The sequence below is a fragment of the Chaetura pelagica genome, unplaced genomic scaffold, assembly GCF_000747805.2.
Source record: "Chaetura pelagica isolate M959 unplaced genomic scaffold, ChaPel_1.0 scaffold207, whole genome shotgun sequence".
Lineage (NCBI taxonomy): Eukaryota > Metazoa > Chordata > Aves > Apodiformes > Apodidae > Chaetura > Chaetura pelagica.
The window spans coordinates 4,280,344-4,303,859 of NW_009953929.1; the positions used below are offsets into that span (position 1 = coordinate 4,280,344).

At 37.2% G+C, this 23,516-nt stretch overlaps 1 protein-coding gene across 1 annotated transcript in view; it reads right to left on the reverse strand.

The window, feature by feature from the left end:
* Positions 1-589: 589 nt before the first annotated feature.
* SLC9A9 (solute carrier family 9, subfamily A (NHE9, cation proton antiporter 9), member 9) overlaps positions 590-23,516 on the reverse strand; it is a 182,209-nt gene continuing 159,282 nt past the window's right edge. Inside the window, exons 15-16 of the mRNA XM_010001677.1 lie at positions 1,317-1,422; positions 590-802 (exon numbers count right to left, since the gene is read on the reverse strand). Coding sequence (XP_009999979.1) covers positions 590-802; positions 1,317-1,422 — 319 coding nt within the window. The remainder of the gene's footprint in view (positions 803-1,316; positions 1,423-23,516) is intronic.

Below are 23,516 nucleotides of genomic sequence, written 5' to 3' on the forward strand. Positions count from 1 at the left end.
CAAGTGTTGGGCTGGTTGTCAGGAAAAATCGATACTGTGAGCATGAAGAAGCTTGGTGTGTAATGTCTGATGAGCTGCATTGTAAATGTCTTTTTAGATCAAATATGTCTTAAGCAAAATTAATTCTGCTTTTTCTGTATAAATGTAATAGCTACTGGAATAGTAGCTATCTGTGGATTTGTTCAGAGCCAGCTGTATAAATGCTGTAATCATGTGAGCATGAGAAGTGTTGGGAAGCTATTCCTCTCAATTTCAGCTGGCTCAAGACTATAAGAAACATTCAAAGTCTGTCTGTGTGTGAGGTGCATAGTACAGTCAAGTATAACCTGAGATACCACATGACTAATGGGTTTACAGTGGGTTGGCAGAGCCCTACATATCTTTTTAAATAAAACTGCTGCAGTTAGAAAACATGCATATTGTAGGTATGTGGATGATGGTAAAATCTTTCCTCAAGGCAGTAGACATTTAATTGGTAAAATCTAAGCTTGCTTTGATTTTTGTGCTTAGTACATCTTTTAACCTTTTTAGTCACATAGTAGTAACTTGTTTGGTTTAGTCTCATTTCCTGTGTTTAATGTTATACTGTTCATGTCAAAGAATTCATCTGGTGTTGACCTGCAGTGTGTTCAAGCTGGAGTTTGTACCCTCCTAATCCAAGGTCTCCTTCATCAATATCTTCCTTGCTTGTAGCCTGGGTAGAGCATGTTCTGTCCTGCACTGGCATGTGAGATGATTCAGAGTTTTCAGTCAGTTCATCATTATTTATGATATAATCTGTGTCATCATCCTTTAGTCGATCCTGTATTCAAGCAAAGTAAATGATCAGTGCAAGAGAGACTCTTGTGGAGGATTTTTGTTAAATCTTACATGAAAAGCAAGTCTGATACAGTTTCACTTTCATTTAATTTCATTATTTGCTTATTTTTTCAGGTGTTTAGTTACCATCGTCATGTAGATTTAAGCAAATATTTGCTTACCACGTTCTGCTCTTGAGCAGTGTTCAGAAACATAACTTGCCCTTCAGATCTTTAATTTCAGTGCTTAAATATCACTGAGCAGCCAATACTTCCAGCATCTGGCTGATTTATTTTAAAAATGCCACTCATATTTGAAGTTCACATTATTAGTAACTATTCCTGAAAATGAAGCCCTGCATGTTCTGAGACAGTTTTTCCCCAACCCTGATGAAATTCTATATTTCTTATCCTTCCAAAGTAATAAGCTTTGGAAAAAGGACTTTACCAAAGTGTTTAATTGAGTACGGCAGGTTTTGGATTACACTTTAAATGCAATTAACCAAGCTATGTACTTACCCCATATGCACTGGGACTAGTCAGAAGCCTGGCAACAGGATTACACCATTCAGGTAGCGTTGTTGTGAGAGGTGGGCCAGTGTGGGTTAAGATAGGTTTTAGGTATCTGTGAAGTTTGTTAAAGAAAATTTCCCATGCAGATTTTGATACTAATATACTTCTCTATTCCAGAGAAATTTCAGTTTGAAAGCATAATGGAATTTAACTGAATGGAAAAATAAAACATAGCATCTCTTTACCTACTTGTTACTGCATATGTTCATAGAATCAGAGAATGGTAGGGGTTGGAAGGGACCTCTGGAGATGGAGTCAAACCCTCCTGCCAGATCAGGATCACCTAGGAAAGGTCACACAGAAATGTGTCCAGATGAGTCTTGAAAGTCTCTAGAGAAGGAGACTGGCTCCTCCTTCTTGTTGCCCACCCTTCAGATATTTGTAAACTTCAATAATATACCCTCTCAGTCTTTTCTTCTCTAGACTAAACAGCCCCAGGTCCCTCAGCCTTTCCTCATAAGACATGTGTTTCAGTCCCATAATCATCCTTGTAGGCCTCAGTTGAATTCTCTGTAGTGTATCCCTATTCCTCTTGAACTAGGGAGCCCAAAACTGGACACAATACTCCAGGTGTGTTCTTAATAGGGCAGAGTAGAGGGTGAGGAGACTGCTCAACCTGCTGGATGCACTCTTCTTAATGCCTGTCATCAGTCTAACATATTTCAGAAACAACACTAAAAAGCCAGCAAAACCCAAACCACCCCTCAAAAAAACCTCCCAAAACACTTGGTGCTCAAAATCTCTCTTGAAGGGTACTTGAATGGCTGAAGAGGTTGTGTTATGGAGTACTCAAATGCAGTAGGAGCTGGAAGAGAGGAAATGTATACTACATTATCCTGTTTACTATTCTCAGTGTGATCTCTTATGCAATTTTAACAGGAAAAAATTTAAGATGGAGTTGTATTAGCTGCTCTATGTAAGAACAATAGTGAATGCTTTCTTAAGCACAAATACTGAAGCCTTTTGTAAAATCAGTGCATTTCTTCAATGGGCCAAGTATTTAATGAAATATTGAGTTTCTTCGCCACTGGGAGTGTACATAAATTGTTCTCTGTAGTACTTTATTTTCAGCATTCAACACATTTGTTTTACACTTCATACATCAATGCTCCTTTATATAAAATTATGTAAATAGGTTAGGAGAAGGCTTTATGCTATTGTCTCATACCTGTCTTTCAAATCCTTTAATCTAAGTGCTTTATTGAGATAAAAGAAAAACCTGCTCATCTTGAGTAAGTACATCATCCTCATATCTGTCAATAACAGCTCTCCCATGAGTCCCTCAAGTTGAGTTTTCTTCTCTGCTACTTGTATTTGCAAAGAAATTTTCAGTGTTCTTTATGCAGGTCTGTCATCTACTTTTGCTACTAGGGAAAATTTGCTTTATTGATTGTCACCCTGCATTATCCCCCCTATTCCTTTCTCTTGCTTTCTTGCTCTTTTGCTCTTTCTCTCTGCGTCCTCAAAGAAAAAGGGAACAAGTGTAAAACTGAGTAGTGACTTGGGCTCTGCAGCAATATTGAAGAAATACTGAATAACAATGGGTCTTCAACTTAACCATTCCTTTTCATTATAATTTGTTTATGGGATCGCTGCGTTACACACGAAGTATGAATTCTGTATCCTGAAGAAACTTAAGTAAAACATCCTTATATTCTCCATTACAGGTTGCAAAACTGAGTAACTTGCTCTGCTGGGAAGTTGTTCTATAGTAACTGAGATTTTTCTGTGTACATCGGTGCATTCTGAAAATTAAATTGCATCTGTCAGAATATTTTCATTCCTTCATTTGAGGTTATATACTGAGTTAATGAGAAAAATAGAGCTTACTTTAAAAAATTGTAAGATTTTAATATAAGCTCTTATCAGAACCATGATCAAATTAGGAATCTCATGAGGTGAGATTGTACAAGGAAAGTTTAGATCCTCTTGCTTCTGTGAGAGTAAAATGATACCAAGCAATCCTTTTCTGGCCCACACCCAGTTTTATTTGAAACCTCCGAAGAGTGAAGTAATTAAAAGCTATTATTAAAAAGAAAAGTACAAAAGCCGTAGTTTAGACTTGTGTTGTTTCTCAATGCTTCAGAAAAACCTAATGAAAAGGCCAAAAATGGAAGTAGGAGCCTAATTTTAGGCATAAACTTGAGTGCCTGATGCGTTTAACTGGTTGCTATGTGTGTACACTGTTTAAGTTGAGTGATAACTTCATTTTGGATTGCAATAGGTCCTCTTCCTTCCTGTTGTATTTGTTATATAACACGTTTATTGTGTATTGTCCAAGCTTCTGCTTGGAAGCCTCTCGAGATGCAGTTTTAAGTGAAAAAAATTTTATTGTGCTTGTTGTGATGCTTTTGATTCTCTAAGAAATTATTTAACTCTTATTTATCTAGTTACTATTCAGCCCACTAAACTTATATTGCACTTGCCTATTTATCATTGTTTTGGTAAACTCTGCCAGAAATTTTTCCTCTTTATTGTTGACATAGTTGCCTTATGACAGACATAATTGTATAGTTCAGTGCAGCATGAAAGAGGAATTCTAATCCCTGTGTACTGCTGGTATTTCAAAAGTATAAAAAACATGGGTCTATGGCATTTTTAAGGCTGGCAAGAAGTCTTATCACACTTCAGCTGTTCTTGTTGGATCCCCCAGCATCTTCAGTAAGAAATAATTTCAATACTGTGGTGGAAAAAAGTAGATTTTGCACTAAGGTTGTTTTAAAAGTTGGAAGAAACTGACTATAAACCTCTTAGCATAACTCATAAATTACTGCTAAAACAAAAGAATGCCTGCCTAATTAAGGGGTAGGGGAAAAGGTGGCAGGAAAACACTATTAATCAAACACTTTCTACTTTTGCACTTCAGCCCTCTGTGGGTGGGTCAGCCCACCTGCATGTTTTAGATTCTACACTATACAAATATACTGTGCTAAAGAACATTGTTAGTACAATAAAGGTGGTAAGTTCAAAGCTGGGAAACTGAGTTCAGGATGCCTGTATATGCACATGTATAGAATTTTAATCTGTATACAGTGCTGGTATGTTTTCATAATCAAATACCAATTTTTCCATTGATTCTACACATCTCCAGACTTCTGTTCTTGGTTCATGTGCCCAAAGATGTTTACGCTGGGTACCCTTATTTATACTTGAACATCCCTTTGCCCAGGTGGTTCCAAGTCTTTCTTTGCTACTAGCCAGGCACAGTTCCTCTCCCTTCCTCTTTCACTGACACCAGCCCCAACATCTAAATCTGTTTACCCCTTCCTGGCCCAGCTTCTGTCTCTTCTGGACTTGTCTTGTATTATGTCCTCTTTCTACACTGCCCAGCAATAAGCAATGAAGGCAATGCTGTTGCAGACAAGGCAGTCAGGTATCTGAACAAGATAATCTGAAGTTGAACTACTGACAGGTTGTTCACTGGGGCTGTGATGGGGTTGAACAATTGGAATAGGGGCTATGGGATTGTAAAGTGTGGTCAATAGCAATAGGACACCCAGAATTTAACTTCTGAAATGGAAGGGCTGCTTGTTTGTTTTTGGTTTGGTGTTGTGTTTTGTGGTGTGTGGTTTTTTTTTTGTTTGTTTCTTTTGAAGGTGTATGATCTAGTTTAGGCTGGAGATTCAAAGAAATGGCAAATGGCATCTCCAGGGTGTAACAAGAAGGCTTTGCTCTATGTACAGTGCATTAAAAAATAATCTCATGAGGATATATTGGGAACAGAACCATGGAATTGCCTCACTGCTTGTCTCCCACAACATTGTCTAAACAAAACATCTACTTGACAAAGACAATTTCATGTTAGCTATGCGATAAGCTAAAGGGGAAACACTGCCATTTTGGTACTGTTTGAGTGGGAGCAGGAAAACCACGTAACTTTGATTATCTGGCTAAGTTCTGCATGTGGCTGATGCCTGCTAACAGCTGACTGAGATTATTTGGTTACTTTATGAAACTGTTGGTGTGCATAACTGACCTGGTGAGGCACAGAGACATCTCCAGGTCTTGCATCCACAGCAGATTAAGATCACACTAAGAAGGAGAAGTGTTTTAGAGGGCTATCTCCTGTCTCTTGCAATAGAGTATGATTTCTTGTGCACCACAGAATTTTCTTCAGAGGGTGGGGAGTTACCAGTATGGAACTATTGAAAAGTACAGGGCATGGTTATATTAGATTTAGTTGTTAGAATAACAGCTATGTTTTGGAAAAGACAGATCTGCAGTGACTTTACATGTGAACTAACCTGATCTACACTGTGGAGAAAGCTGAGAAGGCATCCCTAAATCTGGCATGAATAATATTTTAACTTAAAGATGTTACTAGTGAACTATGTGGTAGTTCTTTGTGTCTCTTTCTTCTCTTTATGAAGTTGTTATAAAAAACAGAAACACCCACTAATTTTGTAAATGAAAATACTAAACAACTGAGGATAAATGGATTCATAGTGTAGTCCTGCAAATTCAAGTAATTGGGTCTCTCTTTTTTTTTTTTTCCAAGATTCATTCACTTGGTCTTTCTTGGTCTTTTTCATGTCTGAGAGCATGGAGAATGGATGAAAAACAGTGGTAATAAAAAATTGTTCTATGTATCCTTACAAGGAAGTCTGTCTGTTTCTAGAGCCATATGTTCTGTCAGACCCAAAGAATTGACTCTAGTTTTTGATGTAGACTATGGCTAAAAATTCACTGCTTTCAACTTTGAAACTGGTAGCATTTCAGAGATGTGGGAAAAATAGAGGAAATTAATAGAGCTGATCTTAGTCAGGTCTTTTTATACACAAGCAGCTGCAGACTGAGTAGTGGCTTTTTCTTCAGTATGCACCAAGTAAAATGTTGAGGATGTTTGCAGACCATGGGCTTCTAGTTGTGAGCTCACTGAAGCAGAGAGGAAAAATTAAGATACCTTACTCAAGTTATTTGAAGCCTCTTATATCCCAAATAGAACCCTCCATGCAAAGAAAAACTCAGATGTAAATGGACACTTGCTTTTAAATAATTGAAGATAGGGCATTCAAAAGGATAGAAGAATACTCATAAGATTCAAAAGAAATATATTGTCAGACACTAATGTCAGACAAAGTGACATCAGAAAAGGTTTTGGAAGATGCAGACTGTGTGAGGCTCAAGAAAAGAAAAAGAAACCTCCCTGACATCAGTTGTATAATAGCAAGGACATGACCCTCCATGTAGCAAAAAAACCCCCAACCCTCAACCGAAATACAACCAACTAAAAAAGAATGCACCAATAGAGACACAGGACCAGCTACACACACAAGAGATAAGACTATGTTGCAGTAGTGACATCAACATTGAAGATATGCAAGTGACTTCAGAAAAATGTGTGTGGTTCAAAGTTGACCATGTTGGTAGGATTCATCTCCCCTGTCCTCAGACACCTACTAGTAGGATATCTGGAAGAAATCTAATCTACCAGTCTTTTTCTCTAAAGAGAAATGCCCAAATCCCAAGGCATTTGATCTCATCTAGCAGTGCTGGAGTTAATTGGAATGAATTGAAACTAGGATGAGTTTCTTTCCCTTTATTGACTATAAAAGAGTCTAAACAATTAGATTATACTTAAATGGCTAATAAGTATCTAAAGTTTGGTGAAATTAATCTCATTTCAGGATGTAAGGAAATATACCCAGAGACAAAAAATAAGAAACCAAACACAACACCCTCCATACTAAGGAAACTAGGAGTGTATGAAAGGCATCCATTTTCAAAATGAGGAAATCATAGAATTGTAGGGGTTAGAAGGTATCTCTGAAGATTGAGTCCAACCCCCTCCTGCAGCAGGAACACCTAAGCCAGGTGATGAAGGAACATCTCCAGATGGGTCTTGAAAGTCTCTAGAGAAGGAAACTCCACAACCCCTCTAGGGAGCCTGTTCTGGTGCTCTGTCACCCTTATAATAAAGAAGTTTTTCCTCATGGTGAGGTGGAACTTCCTGTGTTGTAGCTTGGTGCCATCCTATGACAGGCCACCACTGAAAAGAGACTGGCCCATTCTTGACATTCGTCCTTCAGACATTTATAAACATTAGTAAGTTCCCCTCTTAGCCTTCTTTCCTCAAGACTAAACAGCCCCAAGTCCCTTAGTCTTTCCTCATATGACAGAGGAGAGTCTGGCCCATTGTGTAAACAGAAATGCGCTCAGGGATGCGTGTACCCCTATAGAACATAAGAGCACGGCACCAAGGTGACAGAAGTCGCGAAGATGTAAGCCCACGATAAAGCTGATAGCAACAGAGTAACATGGAGTGTTAATGATATTGTATTATTTGTATGCATTCCAGATATGTAAGTAGATTCAAAACCTGTTTGAGATCAGAACGTGGTGTAGAACTTTTGCAGGTGAGTATTTTACTCAGTAATGTGTTGTACTTCTGGCTAGGTAGGTAATGAGTAAGAAGAGCTGGGAGTGGAAAAAATAATTCTTAATCTCCCTATGTTGAACTAAGCCACTGAGAGCAGGGTAGCCTTTGTAAAATTTTGATAATAGAAAGCTTGTTTAGTTTAATATCCTCTGAGAATGTCTAGTCTTGTGAGCAGATTGGTCCAAAGATTGTCTTTTGATTCTCTGGCAGCTTCTTCCAAGGTATAACCCATGTTATAAGCACAATTATCTAGTTGGGTGAAGTGTGAAAACTGTAATAGATTTGTGGATAAAACACATGATCAAAGAGGAAGGGATCATTGTTGAGGAAGGGAAGACATATCACACAATAGTAGGTTTCACCTTAATCCCAAGAAAGCAGCCTTCTGACAAACCACATCTTTGCTTTTGTAAAAAAAAAATAAATTTGGAACAGAGACCAGTTAGAAAGCCCCCATGCTATAATGCTCCCTAAGAGGTATGCAAACTTCAGTGTAAAGAAAAATTGAGGATAATGAATTATGGCAGATAAACTAGCAAAGAAAAAGATGCTTACTGAAGAAGGATAGTACCGCTAGGAGTGAAAGCAATAAGGTTTTAATCCTAATATTAGTTTAAAATTCAAAATACATACAATGTGATATTTTAGGAACGGTGGTAGAATAAAATAATGAAACAGAGAATACTTATTAAAATTAATAGAATCATGTAATGGTTTGGGTTGGAAGGGATATTAAAGATCATCTAGTTCTAACACCCCTGCATTGACAGGGACACCTTACACCAGACCAGGTTGCTCAAAACCCCATTGATTAAGTTGGCTTTCCATCAGTAGAGAAACTTCATATATATAAAACAGAATTAGGAATACTAGTTGTAGATTTCCAGTTGGGACCATTCATCTCACCATTCCTATATCATGCAAAAGTATGGTATTCCAGATGAGCTGCAATGAGAATTTCTAAGTTTTTCTTCTGTTTTACTGTATTTTTAAAGTGATGTTAAAAGTTACTGAAGTTAAAGGGCATTCACTTTGAGGCAAGCAGAAAGATGTATGATTTTACAGCAGTTATTCAAGATGCAGCATTTGTTGCCTGAAGAAATCATGGAGCCTGTGTAAGGGGAAGTGTTACCTGATCCTGTAACACAATTACAGCTGGGCAGGCCCTGGCAATAGGGATGCTAGGCATCAGGTCCTTAGGAGAGGAGAGGGAATTACCCGTCTTTTTTTCTGTACACACCACAGATACACTAGGAGGGTTTTATTTCTTCCATCTGTTGCTGGAACATTAGCATAATGGTAGATAATAGATCTGCCACAGTATGAGAAAATCCATGCCCTTGTAATGTTGTCATTGCTGTGTTTGGCTAAAGTATAAAATGCTCTCATAATTCTTTTTAATGGATTATTTTGACATATTAGAGATGTTGCAGGTGTTAGTCAGGCATCAGTTTCAGAGAGGTTAAGCCATTCTCTTAAAGCTTGCCTATTTTGTGTCTGACAGTTGATTATGTTTGCAGTGAAATATTCTGAAAACAGATTATGAAATATGTTTTTTATTTAGCATAATTCCCTTCTATTTATTAGTGCAATGCACTGTGCACATGTACCAAGTGCTAGCCAAATACAAGCAATAATAGAGGTGGGGAAAGTACAGTGCAGCATGAATGAGCATGAGGTTTTCTCATTCTGTGTTTCATTACAGATGGAGAGGTCAGCTATTGGAGTGTCAGTCATGAGTTGCTTGTAATAGAAAAGCCAGCTATACTGTGCATGAGCAGGTGTGACTGTTCTGTGAATGTGATTTGGTTAAGAAAGACATTCATTGAGATCACTCCTCTTAGTTTCTTTTCCCAAGTATCAGGCTGAATATTTTCAACTGTCAAAAATTAAAGACCAGACTAGCATTAGTAAATCATAATTAGTTTTAAATCACTTGCTATAAATTTAAAAAATAAACTCATTTTCTGGTGTTTTGTACTAGAAACCTTTTCCAACATCTGTAGTGCAGACCTTGGAGACAGACCACTTTAAACTGTATTTAAAACATTTTTCTGTGGCTTTCAAGGGAAAACTGTGACATGATGACAATAGCATCTATTTAACCTACATTTGAGGCTGTTAATGTTTTTATGGAAAATAGATTGTCAGACAAATGTAATTTTATCCTTGGATGAAATTAAAGTTTCATAAAAATGACCTGCATTTAATAAGCTTTGTTAAGGCATTTAGAATGGCATCATGATAAAGAATTAACTGTCTACAGTATCAGTAAGACATGCATCAAATTAAGAATTCATTGGTTGATAGACCTGAAATAGTGATTGCCAGTGGAGAACTGTTGTAAATTGGTGAGTGTTTCAGGGCAGGTTTTAGAGGGGTCAGTAGAAAAGCTGATACTTAACAATTTCACCACAATGAAGTTGCTGGTGGTTAAAACAGTGGATGATGCAGACTAAATCAAGATAGTGACACAGCAGTCATGTAGACATACCTAGTAAGCTGGTCTCATTCAAATATATTTTCTCTAATTGCATTTATAAAGAAAATAGAGGAACATACTTCCCTTAAGTGCTTGTGGGTTGTTGACTTTTCATGAGCTCCAAAGAAAGCGAGGAGAGGCTTAAATTGGTGTGCAGCACTTCTCTATTAGATAGTAGCGAAACCATTTCTTATGTGCCCTCTTGTCACAGATTATGTGACTATACTTGCTAAACCTTATCCTTCTAGTTATTTTGCTCTGCTTCATTTAGCTTGTGAACATTCTGTGGAAGCAGACCATCTAAGCTCCTCTTTATTCTCTACCAGTGGAATAAGTGTTTCATTATCTTTGTTTGTCAACCTGTAGTTCCTGAATGAGCTTTACAATACTGTCTTGCTTTCATACTCAATTATAATAATTAGCTTCAAGTTTGCCAACAATAGACTGTGGAGGACACAAGTCATTTAGCAGCCTGAGGAAGTTGCTGTCTGCAAGGCATTTACCTAGATTTAAAGTAATTTAGGTTTTTTAAAATCCTGTCTCCAACACATATGAATACAATTAAATGAATGGACCGTTCTCTGTTATTCTGGAAAAATATCTCCAAATCACTTTGCAGACCTCATATGAATTGACACCAGTTCAAAGATTTGCCTGTCTCTGCAGAATGGTTAGTATGCTGTGGTAAGGGTTTTCATAGTGCATAGGGAAAGCACTGTTCCAGACAGGGTAAGACCTGAAACTTCAATGAAAAGTCAGATTTTTTTCAAGGGCATTTTCATTTTGTTGAAAGCTGCTTTTTCTGATTAAAACTGTTTTGAGGGAAAATATTTGACCAGCACAGTTAAGGCTCAACTATGTATACAAATACAGCTTTGTCTGACCTAGGGTAGTAGTCAAGGACAGAGGATTATGAGTTTTTTGGGCTGAGGATGGCTAGGTAAGTCTGACCTCAGTACTAAGCAAAGTATTTGAACACCTTTTGAAGGAAAAGGATAATCCAAGGTCATGAAGTTACATGGAAAATTGGATAAAATGCAATGTGTTTGTAACAAAAGCTGATTGTGTCAGACTTAGAACGGTATCTGTCTTTGATAAGATAACTGATCTGTGAGCTAAGGTTGAAGTAGCAGATCAAATATGTAGGTTTAAGTAAAGCATATAAGGTGCATTGTCTCATGGGAAAATGTTATTCAAGAGAGGCAAAACAGAATAGTATGCATTAGAAGATACAGGAGAAATTAATTTCCCATTTAGACAACTTGGGTCATCTTGCAATGAGCATTAAAGAATGGAGAGAGGCTGCGTGGGGTGTACCTCAAGACTTAGTCTTGGGAAAAGTCCTGTTACATTGAAGTGAGGCTGATGCATGAAGTAGTGTTCTTAAACAGGTGTGAAACAAAACCAGGGTGGTGTCACCAGCACTGAGGAGGATTAGATTACTTGAGCAAAGAGAGACTCTTATGGACAGCAATAATAGAAAGAGAAAAAATTTCATAATATAAAACACAGTTAAGCACCTAGTGACTAATAAAATGAGACCATACTGCAAAATATCTTCATTTAATACATTTTCCTCCATAGTCCTTATTTTTATATACTCAGTAACATCACATTATAAAGTGAGAGAGCTTTGTAATAGTTGCAGTGCAAAAGCAGCATGGCTTTGAGTGTCAATAAACAGATGCAATTTTCTCAAGAACTACTTAAATTACTCAGGCACAAGGACATTGGATGTACCTCAAGAACAGCTTTTCAGGATATTTTTTGTAACCACATAGGTTTTATGCAACAATTTTCTTCCAAGTGTTTCAATTTCTTAATCTATACCCTTTGTAGGGTTGTGTACAAGAAACTTTTTTGGACCTACTGGAAATTCTGAGACTGCTAACTTCTATTAATTCACTTGTGTCCTATGGGACAAAGTCCTGAATTGCTGTAAAATGCTGGGTTTCCTTCTTCATCCATCTCACTCTTGTGAAATTCATTAATACAAGTTTGTTTAGGTATTATGTCAAATGTGTGGACACAAATCACTCCACACAGTGTATGAATCTGCCATCTAAATGTATTTTCCTTTACAATGCTGTCCTGGATTAAAGACTGACAGAGTGCTATACTGCCTGCCTTATTTTGCCTTCATCTACTTTGCCAATACTTTTAAAGGATGCTTAAACAAAGATGTAACAGTTGTGTTGTATTTTTTTATATGTTGGAAACAATTTCTCATTTCCTAGCAGGAAAAAGGCAAAAAAGGGAAAGTTAATAATTGATTAGCAATTGTAGAGGACAAATGAGATATAAGTGTGTTTGAAAAACTTAAGCTGAAAGGGCTGAACCTTAAAACTCGACTTTCTTCAGCCAAGTTACTGTTCAGTGATGCTGTTGTGCAGGAGGAAAACTGATTTCCTAAAAATCTGTAGTCTGTGCTCAATAGTAATTGATGCTTTTCACCTTTTTTGCTAGTAAGGTACTGAAAACAATACTGGAATGATACTATAAATTGTGGAAGTAAACAAACTATTGGAGTAATATGACCCTGTGTTCATACTGTAATACATTATGATGATTTGGTGTCCTGTGAACAGTTTGTGCATGAATTCTGAGATGACAGGTTTGTTGTATTAAAAAAACTTAATCTGAGTTTTAAAAAAAAAATCTTTCTTCCTAATCATCTGAGTTTGTGAGTGATATTTGACATGCCACTTCACCTTACCTATCTTCCCTTTTTTTCATCTCTGCTACTAGTCATAAAGGCAGTCATCAAAGCACTTAGAAATCTTATGAGTAAAAAAATCTGTCTTGTGATTCATAGGTATCCTTTTTAAAGGATTTTTGTGGAGGAGTTCAAGGGCTGGACTGGGAGGGGTGGCTGGTGGTGGGCACTGAGTTATTCTTGCTGCCAAACACACTTATTCCAAGTCAGAGATGAGCGAAGGATGGGTGATGGTGGTGGTGTACTGTAACAACATAGAGCTGTCCTTCACTATATTTGTGAAAAGCAGTTCCCATAAAAATAATAAATTACACTAATTTTCTCCTTTGTTTTGTTATTTCTAGTTATTTCTCTTAGTATTAGGCTCATTGTCACTCACAGTAAAGGTGAGTGATAAAGTGACTGACAATGTGATAAAGGTTCCTGAGAAGTGCATGTTTCCACTCCTGTCACTGGGATGTTGAGGTATTCTCCTGTGAACCTTGCCAGGTGAGCAAACTGGATGGTGCCTGTGACATATGAAGTGGAAGGAATTCAAGATGCAGGAAGTTCTAAAAGCAGAGCACTCATTTGATGTCACAGTTTTGATTAAAAAAAACAACTCTGACAACATTATCTTTTGATAATGTTTTCTGAGAAGCATGCAGAAAGCTATTTTGTGAATGAGAAGCTGACAACAGATTATATTTTATAGCTGCAGTAACATTGTCTGAATGGGTGAATCAGGCTCCTTTGGTTTTTTTTTAAGTATGAGACAGAATTTTGAACAGACCTAGTATCATTTTGAGATGGTGAGTGTCAGGTAGTTTTATTTGCCAGCATCTCAGTTCTATCACTGAGGAAACTGAGACTTGTTCTGTCTTTAAAAAAAAAAAGAACTATATTAACTTTAGAACCTGTGTCTAGTGTAAAAAAAAAAAGTACAGAAAATACCTGTTAAATTTCCTGGAGGAATTGAGGCCTGAAAGCCCCAGCTCCTAGGTAGTATTTGTAGCTCTGCAGTGTGAAGTCTTTCTGTTTTACTCTGTGGTTTGGTATTTATCTGTGGAGTTTCACTTTCAGTTAAGGTCTAGCAGCAAGTCCCTGGGTGTGTGTATGTGGGATAGCATTATGGGATGGCCTAACATAGGGTGGAAAATGCAAACACACAATACTAGTACTAATGTTATTTTGGTTATCTTGCTGGCAGTGTAGTGCTACGTAAAAGCACCCTACGCAGACTAGACAGTGTGTTGTAATCTAAAAAGTATGTGTTATAAAAGTCTTCACAATCAAATGCAATTTTATTTCAAGGAAATTAAATATCTGCACATCAGTAAAAAAAGAGCTTTGTAGTATTAATTACAAGTGCTAAGAAATTTTACTTCATGGTATTCCTGTGACAATAAGGTAGCAGCTAAATTATTTGAACTCTCATAAGCATTTCCACTGTTAACATTTTTTTCAATAACCAAGGGTTAGTTGTTTTAAGAAAGATTGGTGATTCACTTTTCTCCCTCCTCCAGTTTTGGACCTGCCCTAATGATCTTTGTCTTTCAGATGCCAAGATAAATTGTTGTGCATGTGCATTTGGTCTTACTCCATAAAAATTAATGGGAACTTGGAGGGATTAGGATGTAGTAATGAAGGATGATGAATAGTGTAATTGGATGAATTTTGCATTTGACTGTCAGGCAAGCTACATGGATGGATTGTGGGAGGAGGCTCATGAACTTAGTCAACGCTGTCTTACACTCAAACCTGATGTTTGGATGGAAAACTGGGATTTAAGCTAAGTCCTGCAATGGGAAGGTAGACAGAAAAAGGACTAGCATGTACACAGATAACTGAAACATGAAGAAAAGAAGCTTGAGGGGAATGAAAATGGGTTTTGTGGAAAAACAATAGTTTATAGTACACACTGCATACACAAGGGGCTGAATGACAATAGTAGAGATATCATCTAACTTTTGAAGCTGTAACAGAGCAGTTTTAAAGAGCTAAGTGTTTTGGTGTGCTGAGTGGGATTCTGCTAAGGGGTTGCTAGGTTTCAGACTCTGTAATGATTACTCATGCTTAATCCCAGTGGTGTTCACGCACATAGTCTGTCCTCCCTCTTTTTTCTTTTTTAGGCGCTCTGTTTCCCCAGATGTTCTGATGGGCAGAATTTTCATGGTTTTGCCCTGCCCCATCATTCATCACTCACTGAGGATTGAGTTGTTCTTCAGCCTACATTTACCAGAATCATAGCTTTCACAGATTAATTTATTAAATTTTATAGAATGCATGTTCTTTATTTTGTGTTGCTACTCTGACTTCCATTGAGTTTTCTTAGAAAAATACTCAAGACAGACTTTATGTTTCTTAAAATATTTTCTTGTGCTACTGTGTCACACCCATTTTGACATTCTCTAACAAATCCTACCCCTAAATGTCCAAATAAGATGCAAGAACTGTTAATGTTTCAATGCCACAATCTATTCTGCTGCCATACATTGTCTGATAATTTCTGCGTCTTTATAAGTATCTCTGTATAGGCTGTTAATGTATGGTGTTGTATCTTGTAAATTGTTGTCCTGTAGTGTGTGAAGGAGCTTTCTGTTTAGTTTCTGTTCAGTGTTGTGCACAGTGGAGCCTCCAGTTTATTACTGAAGGTTCTGGGGAAAAAAAAAATTTAATATAGAAATAAAAGTATAAAAATAACAATAAAAAATATGAATGTGATCTTGTTTTTATATTGTTCAGGAGTTTTGTATCACAGTGTTTATATCTACACTCTCCTTCATATCCCACCCCCAAATTTTAGCTATAAAATGAGATTTAATATTAAAAAGCTGTCCATTCATATAATTTTATATTGTTCATTTAAAGATCAAAATTAAAACTAGAAAAAGTAAAAAAAATAATGTAAATCTCTAAAAAAGAATAAAATCAGAATAGGTTTTTATTAGTTTTCATCTTGTTGTCTTAGAGTTGTCTTATCCAGTACCCATTTACCCAGTGCAGGAGCAATTTCTTCAAAATTAATTGCCCTTTGGCCTTTTGGACATTAATGCACTGTTTTTCTCTCCTACTTAATGTTATATGCTCCTGAAACTGACTACAATTAATTACTCACATTGCTTATCTGAGTTTTATTGGGGCTGAGATTGAGAATTCCTTAATAGTGTGATGATGAAGCGTAGGTATTTTCTCACAAGGGCCAAGTAATTTCCCTTTCTCCTTGCTCCTCTGCATGCATCACATCCATCATGCAGTGGTTATAATATACAAATTGTTGGGGTGAGTCTCTGTGGATTTCACCTTTAGGAATATGAGGGATGCAATTGTAGGAAGGGTTAGCTGAGTTTGGGATCTAGCAGAGTTTATCACCTATTCTTCAGCACTGCAGCAACATTGGTGCAGCAGTTACTGAAAGGTGAAGCTATTGCTGCCCTAGAATTAATGAAAGAAGATTCCAACCCAATGCACACAGGCTTTTTTCTTAGATTTTGTGGGATACTGCATGCTTCCCCTCTACCTGGCCAAGGCCCAGGAGATGTTAGAATAACATAATGTTCAGAAATTTGTCCCCAGACCAACAACTGGAATTAATAATTCATAATTTGTTAGCAAGGACTCTATTTGCAAGAGCACTATAACTGTAAATCGTGAGCAAAATTTAATGAAAACTGTACTGGGAGATAAAAGAAAGCATAAAGGCTTTCTAAAGTGATGATAGGAAACGAATTTGTAGAAAATACTAAAACTGTGATTGTGAAGTTTAGAAAAAGAACTCAACACGCTAAACCCACCACTTTCCTTATCTATTTGACAGAGCTAAGTAAAGGCAGTATTAATTTTTTATTTACTTTCTGTTGCTGCATGGCATAATATTAAGTCCAATTTCTATCCAGCTGTAGTATTGTTTTCTGCTTCTTTAGAGAACTTGTATACCAAAGATAAAACAACCTTTTTGCAAGGTGTTTCATGCACCTTCTGTTGTGTATTTGATATAAGTAGGTTGTGTTATATACTTTCTAGAAAATTTGGCTTAAATTGATGAAACGGCGTGAGCCAGAGCAGTCACGGTTTCTTGCGCAGCACAGGCTTGGTGTTTAAGGAGTCTCAGGGAGTTAGCAAAAAGGCAGGATTCAAAAAATTGTAACCAGGGCAAAGAGCCTGTCTTGGAGAGATTTTCAGACTCCCTTCCCTGTTTGCATTTCTGAGTCAATAAAACATCTTGGAAAAATAAGTAAGCAAAGAACCTGTATGTGTTAATGACAGTGTGATAAGGCATTAGCACAGTTGAGTGTGGTGTTTTCTTATGAGATGGTAGGCTGGTGCTGGATGCACCTGAGAGGCACCTAGCAAATAAAAGGTCTTCGAAACTGTCTGTCAGGGTCCAAAGAGAGAGGGTGGTTATTGATAAAGACCTGTCAGCATCTGCGAAGGGTGAGTATCTTAGTGTTAGAGGCAGAGTTCACTCTGTTCCATCCTTTGCACTGATTTTTGAAAATAAATTTTTAAACGGAGTAACCCCCTCCTTTATTTGCAAGCAGCATGACCAAATGTTACCCAGTCTCAAAGCCTTTAGAACATTCCCAATCTGGGTAATTAGACTTAATTTATATGATTAAAGGATTAATATAGCAGTATGGCTTATAGGCATGGAAAGACTGAAAAAATGTTACTGCAAACACAGGAATACCCTCAGGTTTTGATTTCAAGGACTTAATATAACTATTAATATGAAACAGTTTGCAAATCAGGTGTAAAATTGTCCTGTCTGTCTTAGAGAAACTCTTGGAGTCCTGTTCACATGAGTTTTTGATGAAGGCATAATATGGTGATAGGTGTTTGAACACACAAAATCCCCATTAGCTTGCTTCTATGTGCACACACAGATGAACCTTTTCACATCAGGAGCCAGTGCAAAACAGATGTCACCTTTGAAAAACTGACTTCTTTTTGTCAAGTCTATTCTGTTCATATTGTTCAATTTGGACATTTCTTCAAAGGACTACCAGACTGCTCACACTTTTTGCTGTGTTTTGCTACTTAATTTGTTAGTTTAGGGCACATTCATATTCAGAGTTGTACCACTAAAACTTAAATCAGGGAATTCAATAATAATTTAGGTATGCTGAGTGTCTAGTGCACTAAAGGTGTCCACTCAAGGTTTTGCATGGCTTTAAATAAGTTGGTTTTAAAATATCACTATTGAGCCAGTATGGCTTGAATAAAGATTGGGTGTGAGTTTCTCAGCCTGTTTAACTGGGTATTGCTGAGAACAGGGGGAGAGAAGTTTTTCATAAATAACACTAGCAGACCAGCAGTCACATAAAAAACCTGCAGGCTGAAAATAGTTAGCAAGTTTATACACCACAATCCTCCAATGATGGCTTGTTTCCCTTTTTCTTATCCTGTTTAGCCAGTGTGACTTTGATGCATATGTATGGCGCTTCATACCTAACAGCCAGTGAGCTCTACTGGGATGGGGAAAAGCTGCACTCAAATGCTCTTGTCATCTTCTGAGCACATCCAAAGAGTACAAGCAGACTGACAACATAGGCAAGGGAAACCAGTTTTGGGAGTCACACTCTAGGACAACAGTAGCAGAGGTAGTTAGCTTGCATACTTTGCCCACTTGTGGAAATACAGACATTTGTGGCAGAAATTTAGCCACCACAAAATGTAGGTTTTTCTGGGGATAGTTCACAAATTAAGTGTTTCACATGTGTCATTTAGGTTGATAAGTATCAGTGTACGTAAAAGCTTGGAAATGTCTAACTTGTATGGAATGCACTTGTATACTGCTTCTCAAGTTCTTATCCTTTTACTTGACTATACTGAAGGTGTGTCCTTGAATTAAATGGTTTTCTTCCTTTGGGTTTATCCTCTAAGTTGTTATAGCCAAATGAAACAAAATTAGAGCCCTAAATGTATCAGGAGCACAATATAGACCTTATTTTAGCTCAGCACTACAACTATTTGAGAAAATTTACATAAACATAATAGAAAAAGTAACTCATGTGAGATGTATGCAAATGATGTCAGCATGTACTAAAAAGCAACAAATAATTGATAACCTTGGATGACAGACTGAAGAGAAAATAGAAAAGTGAGAAATATTGTACTAAACATGAAAATTGTTGTAATTAGTCTGTTTGGGATACCTGCCTGCAAGGTGGAAGAATAATTTATGGAATTTCTTTTACACTAGTTATCCAAGAAGGCTATTTACTATGAAAAATGCCAGCTGTTCTTTAACTTTGGGTTTGCCCTTTTTGCTTTCAAATGCTGAGATGTGCTACTCTTTGCAGCCTTAGGTGCTTATCCAGAAGATTATTGTCTAGCCATGCTAAGGATTTCCTGTACTGAAAGCCAGGTGTGTGGAGCATATTGTTTTCTAATAAAGTGGGACTTTTTCCAAGGTTGTAATGACTTTTATTTTAGTATTGAGATAGGCACATCTGTGTTTGAACCTAGACACACAAAAAAGTGGCTGGTGGATTCAGGAAGAAAGGTGTCCATAACAAACATACAGGAAAAAAACATAGCTAAATGAGAATTTTGAAAATTAGTCTAGCAAATAGGTTTTGCCCACATGAGGCAGTTCTACTGTAGGATTATTTTTCTGTCATGGATCGTTCCCCACACCTACTAGAAAACTGCCTTTTGTTGTCACTTAAAATACATTTCACTGTCAGAATTAGTCAGTGTTCAAAGAGAAGAGCTTTCAATCCAATACAGAGGTACAGTGGAATGCTGACTTCGTAAGTGGAAATGTTGCCACCTATTTTGATGGCCCTAAGATTTGCTTTCACCTACTTTATCCTATAAATTTTCATTGTTTTTTCCCTGTTTTCCTCTTGATTACAAAAAGTATTCTTTGAAAGAGCAGCATATGTTTGTATATATAGATGCATTCAGTTCTGCATTTATACAATGACAGTGACATTTGCTTAACTGGCCTTTTCATGTTTTCATCACTGTAATCCTTATAAAAGAAACTATCTTTTTTTCTGCTTCTCCAACTGCATTAAAACTGCACAAAAGCAGCATTATCAAACATGATTCTTGTTCTGTTCTTTCTTCTAAATATCAACCTACTTTTTTTGTAGCAAGAACAGTGACCCTGCCTGCAGACAGCACATTGTTACAATAAGAAAAGCTTGCTAGCCAGTTTTGTGCTTGCATCTCTCATGACACTAAATCTGATGAGAAAGTTTTGATAAGAGCTGGCACAATAGCAAAAAAGGGCAAAATCAAGTTACTGTTTTCTTTCTTTCTGCTGTTTTTAAACATTCCAGTTTTTCTTTCTAGACTGTCTACTGTAATAGAACCATTTTTCCCATCTCTTGGCAAGTACTGTTATATCCACAACTTAGGAAAAGAAAATAATAATCCTCATAAAAACTGAATAATCTTTGAATGCAAAGTTACAGGCACAATAGACATCTGGGTCAACAATTGGTATTAGCTACTGTGTATTGTGGTTTATTCAGCTGCAAAAATGGAAGAGTAATATTTATATTATAGATGATTTTGAAAGAGTAAATACTGTAAGGTGCTTTGAGACCTCTGCTGACAGACTCTACTGACCATATGCATTACAGACCTTTAGTTTGAAAACTGGGCCAACCCCCCCCCAAATCTGCATGTATTAAAATGGATGGAAAAGTGCCCCTTTGACTTCAGTGGTGCTGAAAATGGCGCATGCAGCTTCTGTGAAACTGTTGTGAACCTGGGAATGGAAGCCTAAGATTCTTTACCATGCAAACCTCTGTCATGTAGTTAAGTGTTAAAGTGAGGACCTCCTTAAAATTCTTCTTAAAACTTCAGAGGATTTCAAATTCAGCAATGCTCAAATATTTTGTGTATTTTGTGAAATTTACCTCCTAATACTAGAAATACTAGAAAATCTTTAAGGAAAAGAATTCATAAGTTATGTAATATCCTTGGTTTTATGTCCAGGAATATTGACAAAATTAAGACACATAGCAGCATGAAAACAAACTTGCATACTGTTTTGACATGTGCATGTCATGGAAGGTTTGCAATTGCTGAAAATGCCAATCATTACAGGAAGTGATTCATTCTCAGGAGTGGATGATATCTACTGATGCCTAATGCCATATGGCATAGAATCAATGGTGTGGGAACCAGTCATGACCAATATTTAAACATTTGGGAGATATTTCAGTCTTCAAAATAAATGTCCCACAGAAAGAATTGCACTTTTGCCCTGCTGTAAGCACAGAAGAGAAGTGCTTTTAGGAGAACACTGGATTAAAGAAAAATAAGAAATTGCTGCAGGAAAAAACAAGTATCCATATTTTAAATTTTGGTAATAGTGAAAAATCATGACTCCCTCCATGATCACATAGTGGTGCTGCAGAATGAACAGGGACAGTTATCTAGTCTGAGCACTGTAAGTGCTCAGCTGTCTCCTGACAGTGGGGGTAGGTGAGTCTTACTAAAGCTCTGCACTGGGGAACAGGGGCTGCTGCTTCTGGGGGCACAGCCTCAGGGCACATTTGCTGGGGGTTCACTAGCTGCATATGCTGTGTTGAGTGAGGGTGGAAAAGGGAGGGGGTGAGCTGTAACTCTCTGCCCCTTTCTTCCTAGGTCTTTCCCCAGATGTTTCTCTGTGCCCTCAGCAGTGAAAGAGTTTGCTATCCTTCTTACAGAAATAATGTAGTCTTTTGCCCATTCTTCCCTTCCAAGACTGGAGACATACCTCATCTTGATATCTAAAAAGGTGTCAGCTTTGTGAGACAGGACATTGTTTTGTTCATGAAATGTCAAAGTTGATTCTTCTGGTTTGTCACTTATCCTCTAGATATACTTAGAACTCCTGTCAGAGGTGCAACTGCAGCTCCTGCAGGCTTTTCCAGCTACCTTTTACCTCAGCTAGCTCAGGCTCTGGTGGCAATGCAGCAACAGGAGCAGCATGGCTTACCTTGGGCCAATTGTTAGAGAACGTACTCAGTTTTCAGGACAGGTGTTGCACAAGAGGCAAGAGTTGTCACAGTCACTAGTCACATTTAGTAAGATACTGAACATGGGGTCATCTCTCAGGAGCAAAGAACAAGTTAAGTTTCATTAACAGGGTGTTATCAAATGCTTATGAAAATGAGAAAACAGGCTTCCATTCACACAAGGTTATCAATTTGCCTTTTCCGGTGGTTGTTAGTCACAGCCTGTTGCTATTATGGCTTACAATTTTCTAAGCAGTAGCTGCACTAGTGGTATATGTAAGTGAAGAATGAAAAACCCTGAGAGATTTGCACTTGAATTATGTAGAACAACGTCTTTTAGAAGTCTCTAAACAAAATATAAGCTATTAAATGTGTTGCAGCAATGACGTGCTGATTTGCAGATGGAGGACAACTTATGTCAGAAAAATAAATCAAGGATTCAGCTACTTTGGAGTTTCACAGATTACTAAGAAGCAATTTTGTTAATGGAGCAGTGGGCAGCACTTCTCCTTTTTGTGTTGTATCAAAACAATCATTGCAGAGAAAAGCATTTTATTCCTGCTATGGAGATTTCCCTAGGTAATGGAGAAAATATCACAGCAGGCTTTTCTGAATCACAAGTTTGTTGGCTTGCAGCTTTTTGGGCTCAAGCTGGTAAGTTACATTGAAAAGTGATCCTGTATTTCTCCCCTTAAAGATTAGTTCAAAACACAGCAATTGGTCCTTGTGGGGTAGAACAGGGATAATTTCATTGCTGGTAGACTCTGTAATTTGCCTTACCACAGTAAATGGAGAAGTTTTAAAAGTCTCAGTTTGGAATTTTATTATATTGTATATGGCTTAGCTAATATTTATGAAAAGGATTGTGCTTGGTTTTGCATATATCTGAATCATGTCCTTTAGTACAAGTTCATATATGAATATGTTAAAAAACAGATTGTGATTGTGCTAGTGTGTGTGTATGATAAAATCTGCATGTAGCTCTTAAAACTGGTCATGAGGCATCTTTAAAGCCTGTGGATGATCAAAAGGAAAGTATTTTTTTTTAATGAGTCTACTAAGGGAGCACGAGTTACAATTTTTATCAAAGTTTCAACCTTTCAGATTGTATTAGACTCCCTTCAGACTTGTCAGAGAAAAATTATTGTCCATGGAGAATAGTTGAGTCTTATAGAGGCTTAAAACATTAGATATGGTATCAAGTAGTTGTGTTGCAATCTCAGTCAATTTTAGCAGCAATTTATTAGTTAACCTATGACCAGATATTTTAGGCCTGAAGGATTCTGAAAAGATAACACAGGTGTGCCTTTGGAGGATTAGTGTTTTTTGGAAGCCTACTACACCTACAGAGTATTAGACAAGTGCTCACAGATGGTAGAATAGCAACTCAAAATCATCTACTTGCAACAAAGCGAATTTTGGGGGGATTTTTATTGTTTAAAAGCCCCAGTACTTTGGACCTCACTGACTTCTCTGACCTTTGGTGTGTGCCATGCTTTTTTCTTCCTTTCTTGTCTTCCCAGTAAAGCCTCATTTCAGTTTCCAGATTCCTTTGCAGCTACCACGATTGACCAGACTTTCATCACATGCATGGCATGTAATCTCCCTCCATAGATTTCCTTTG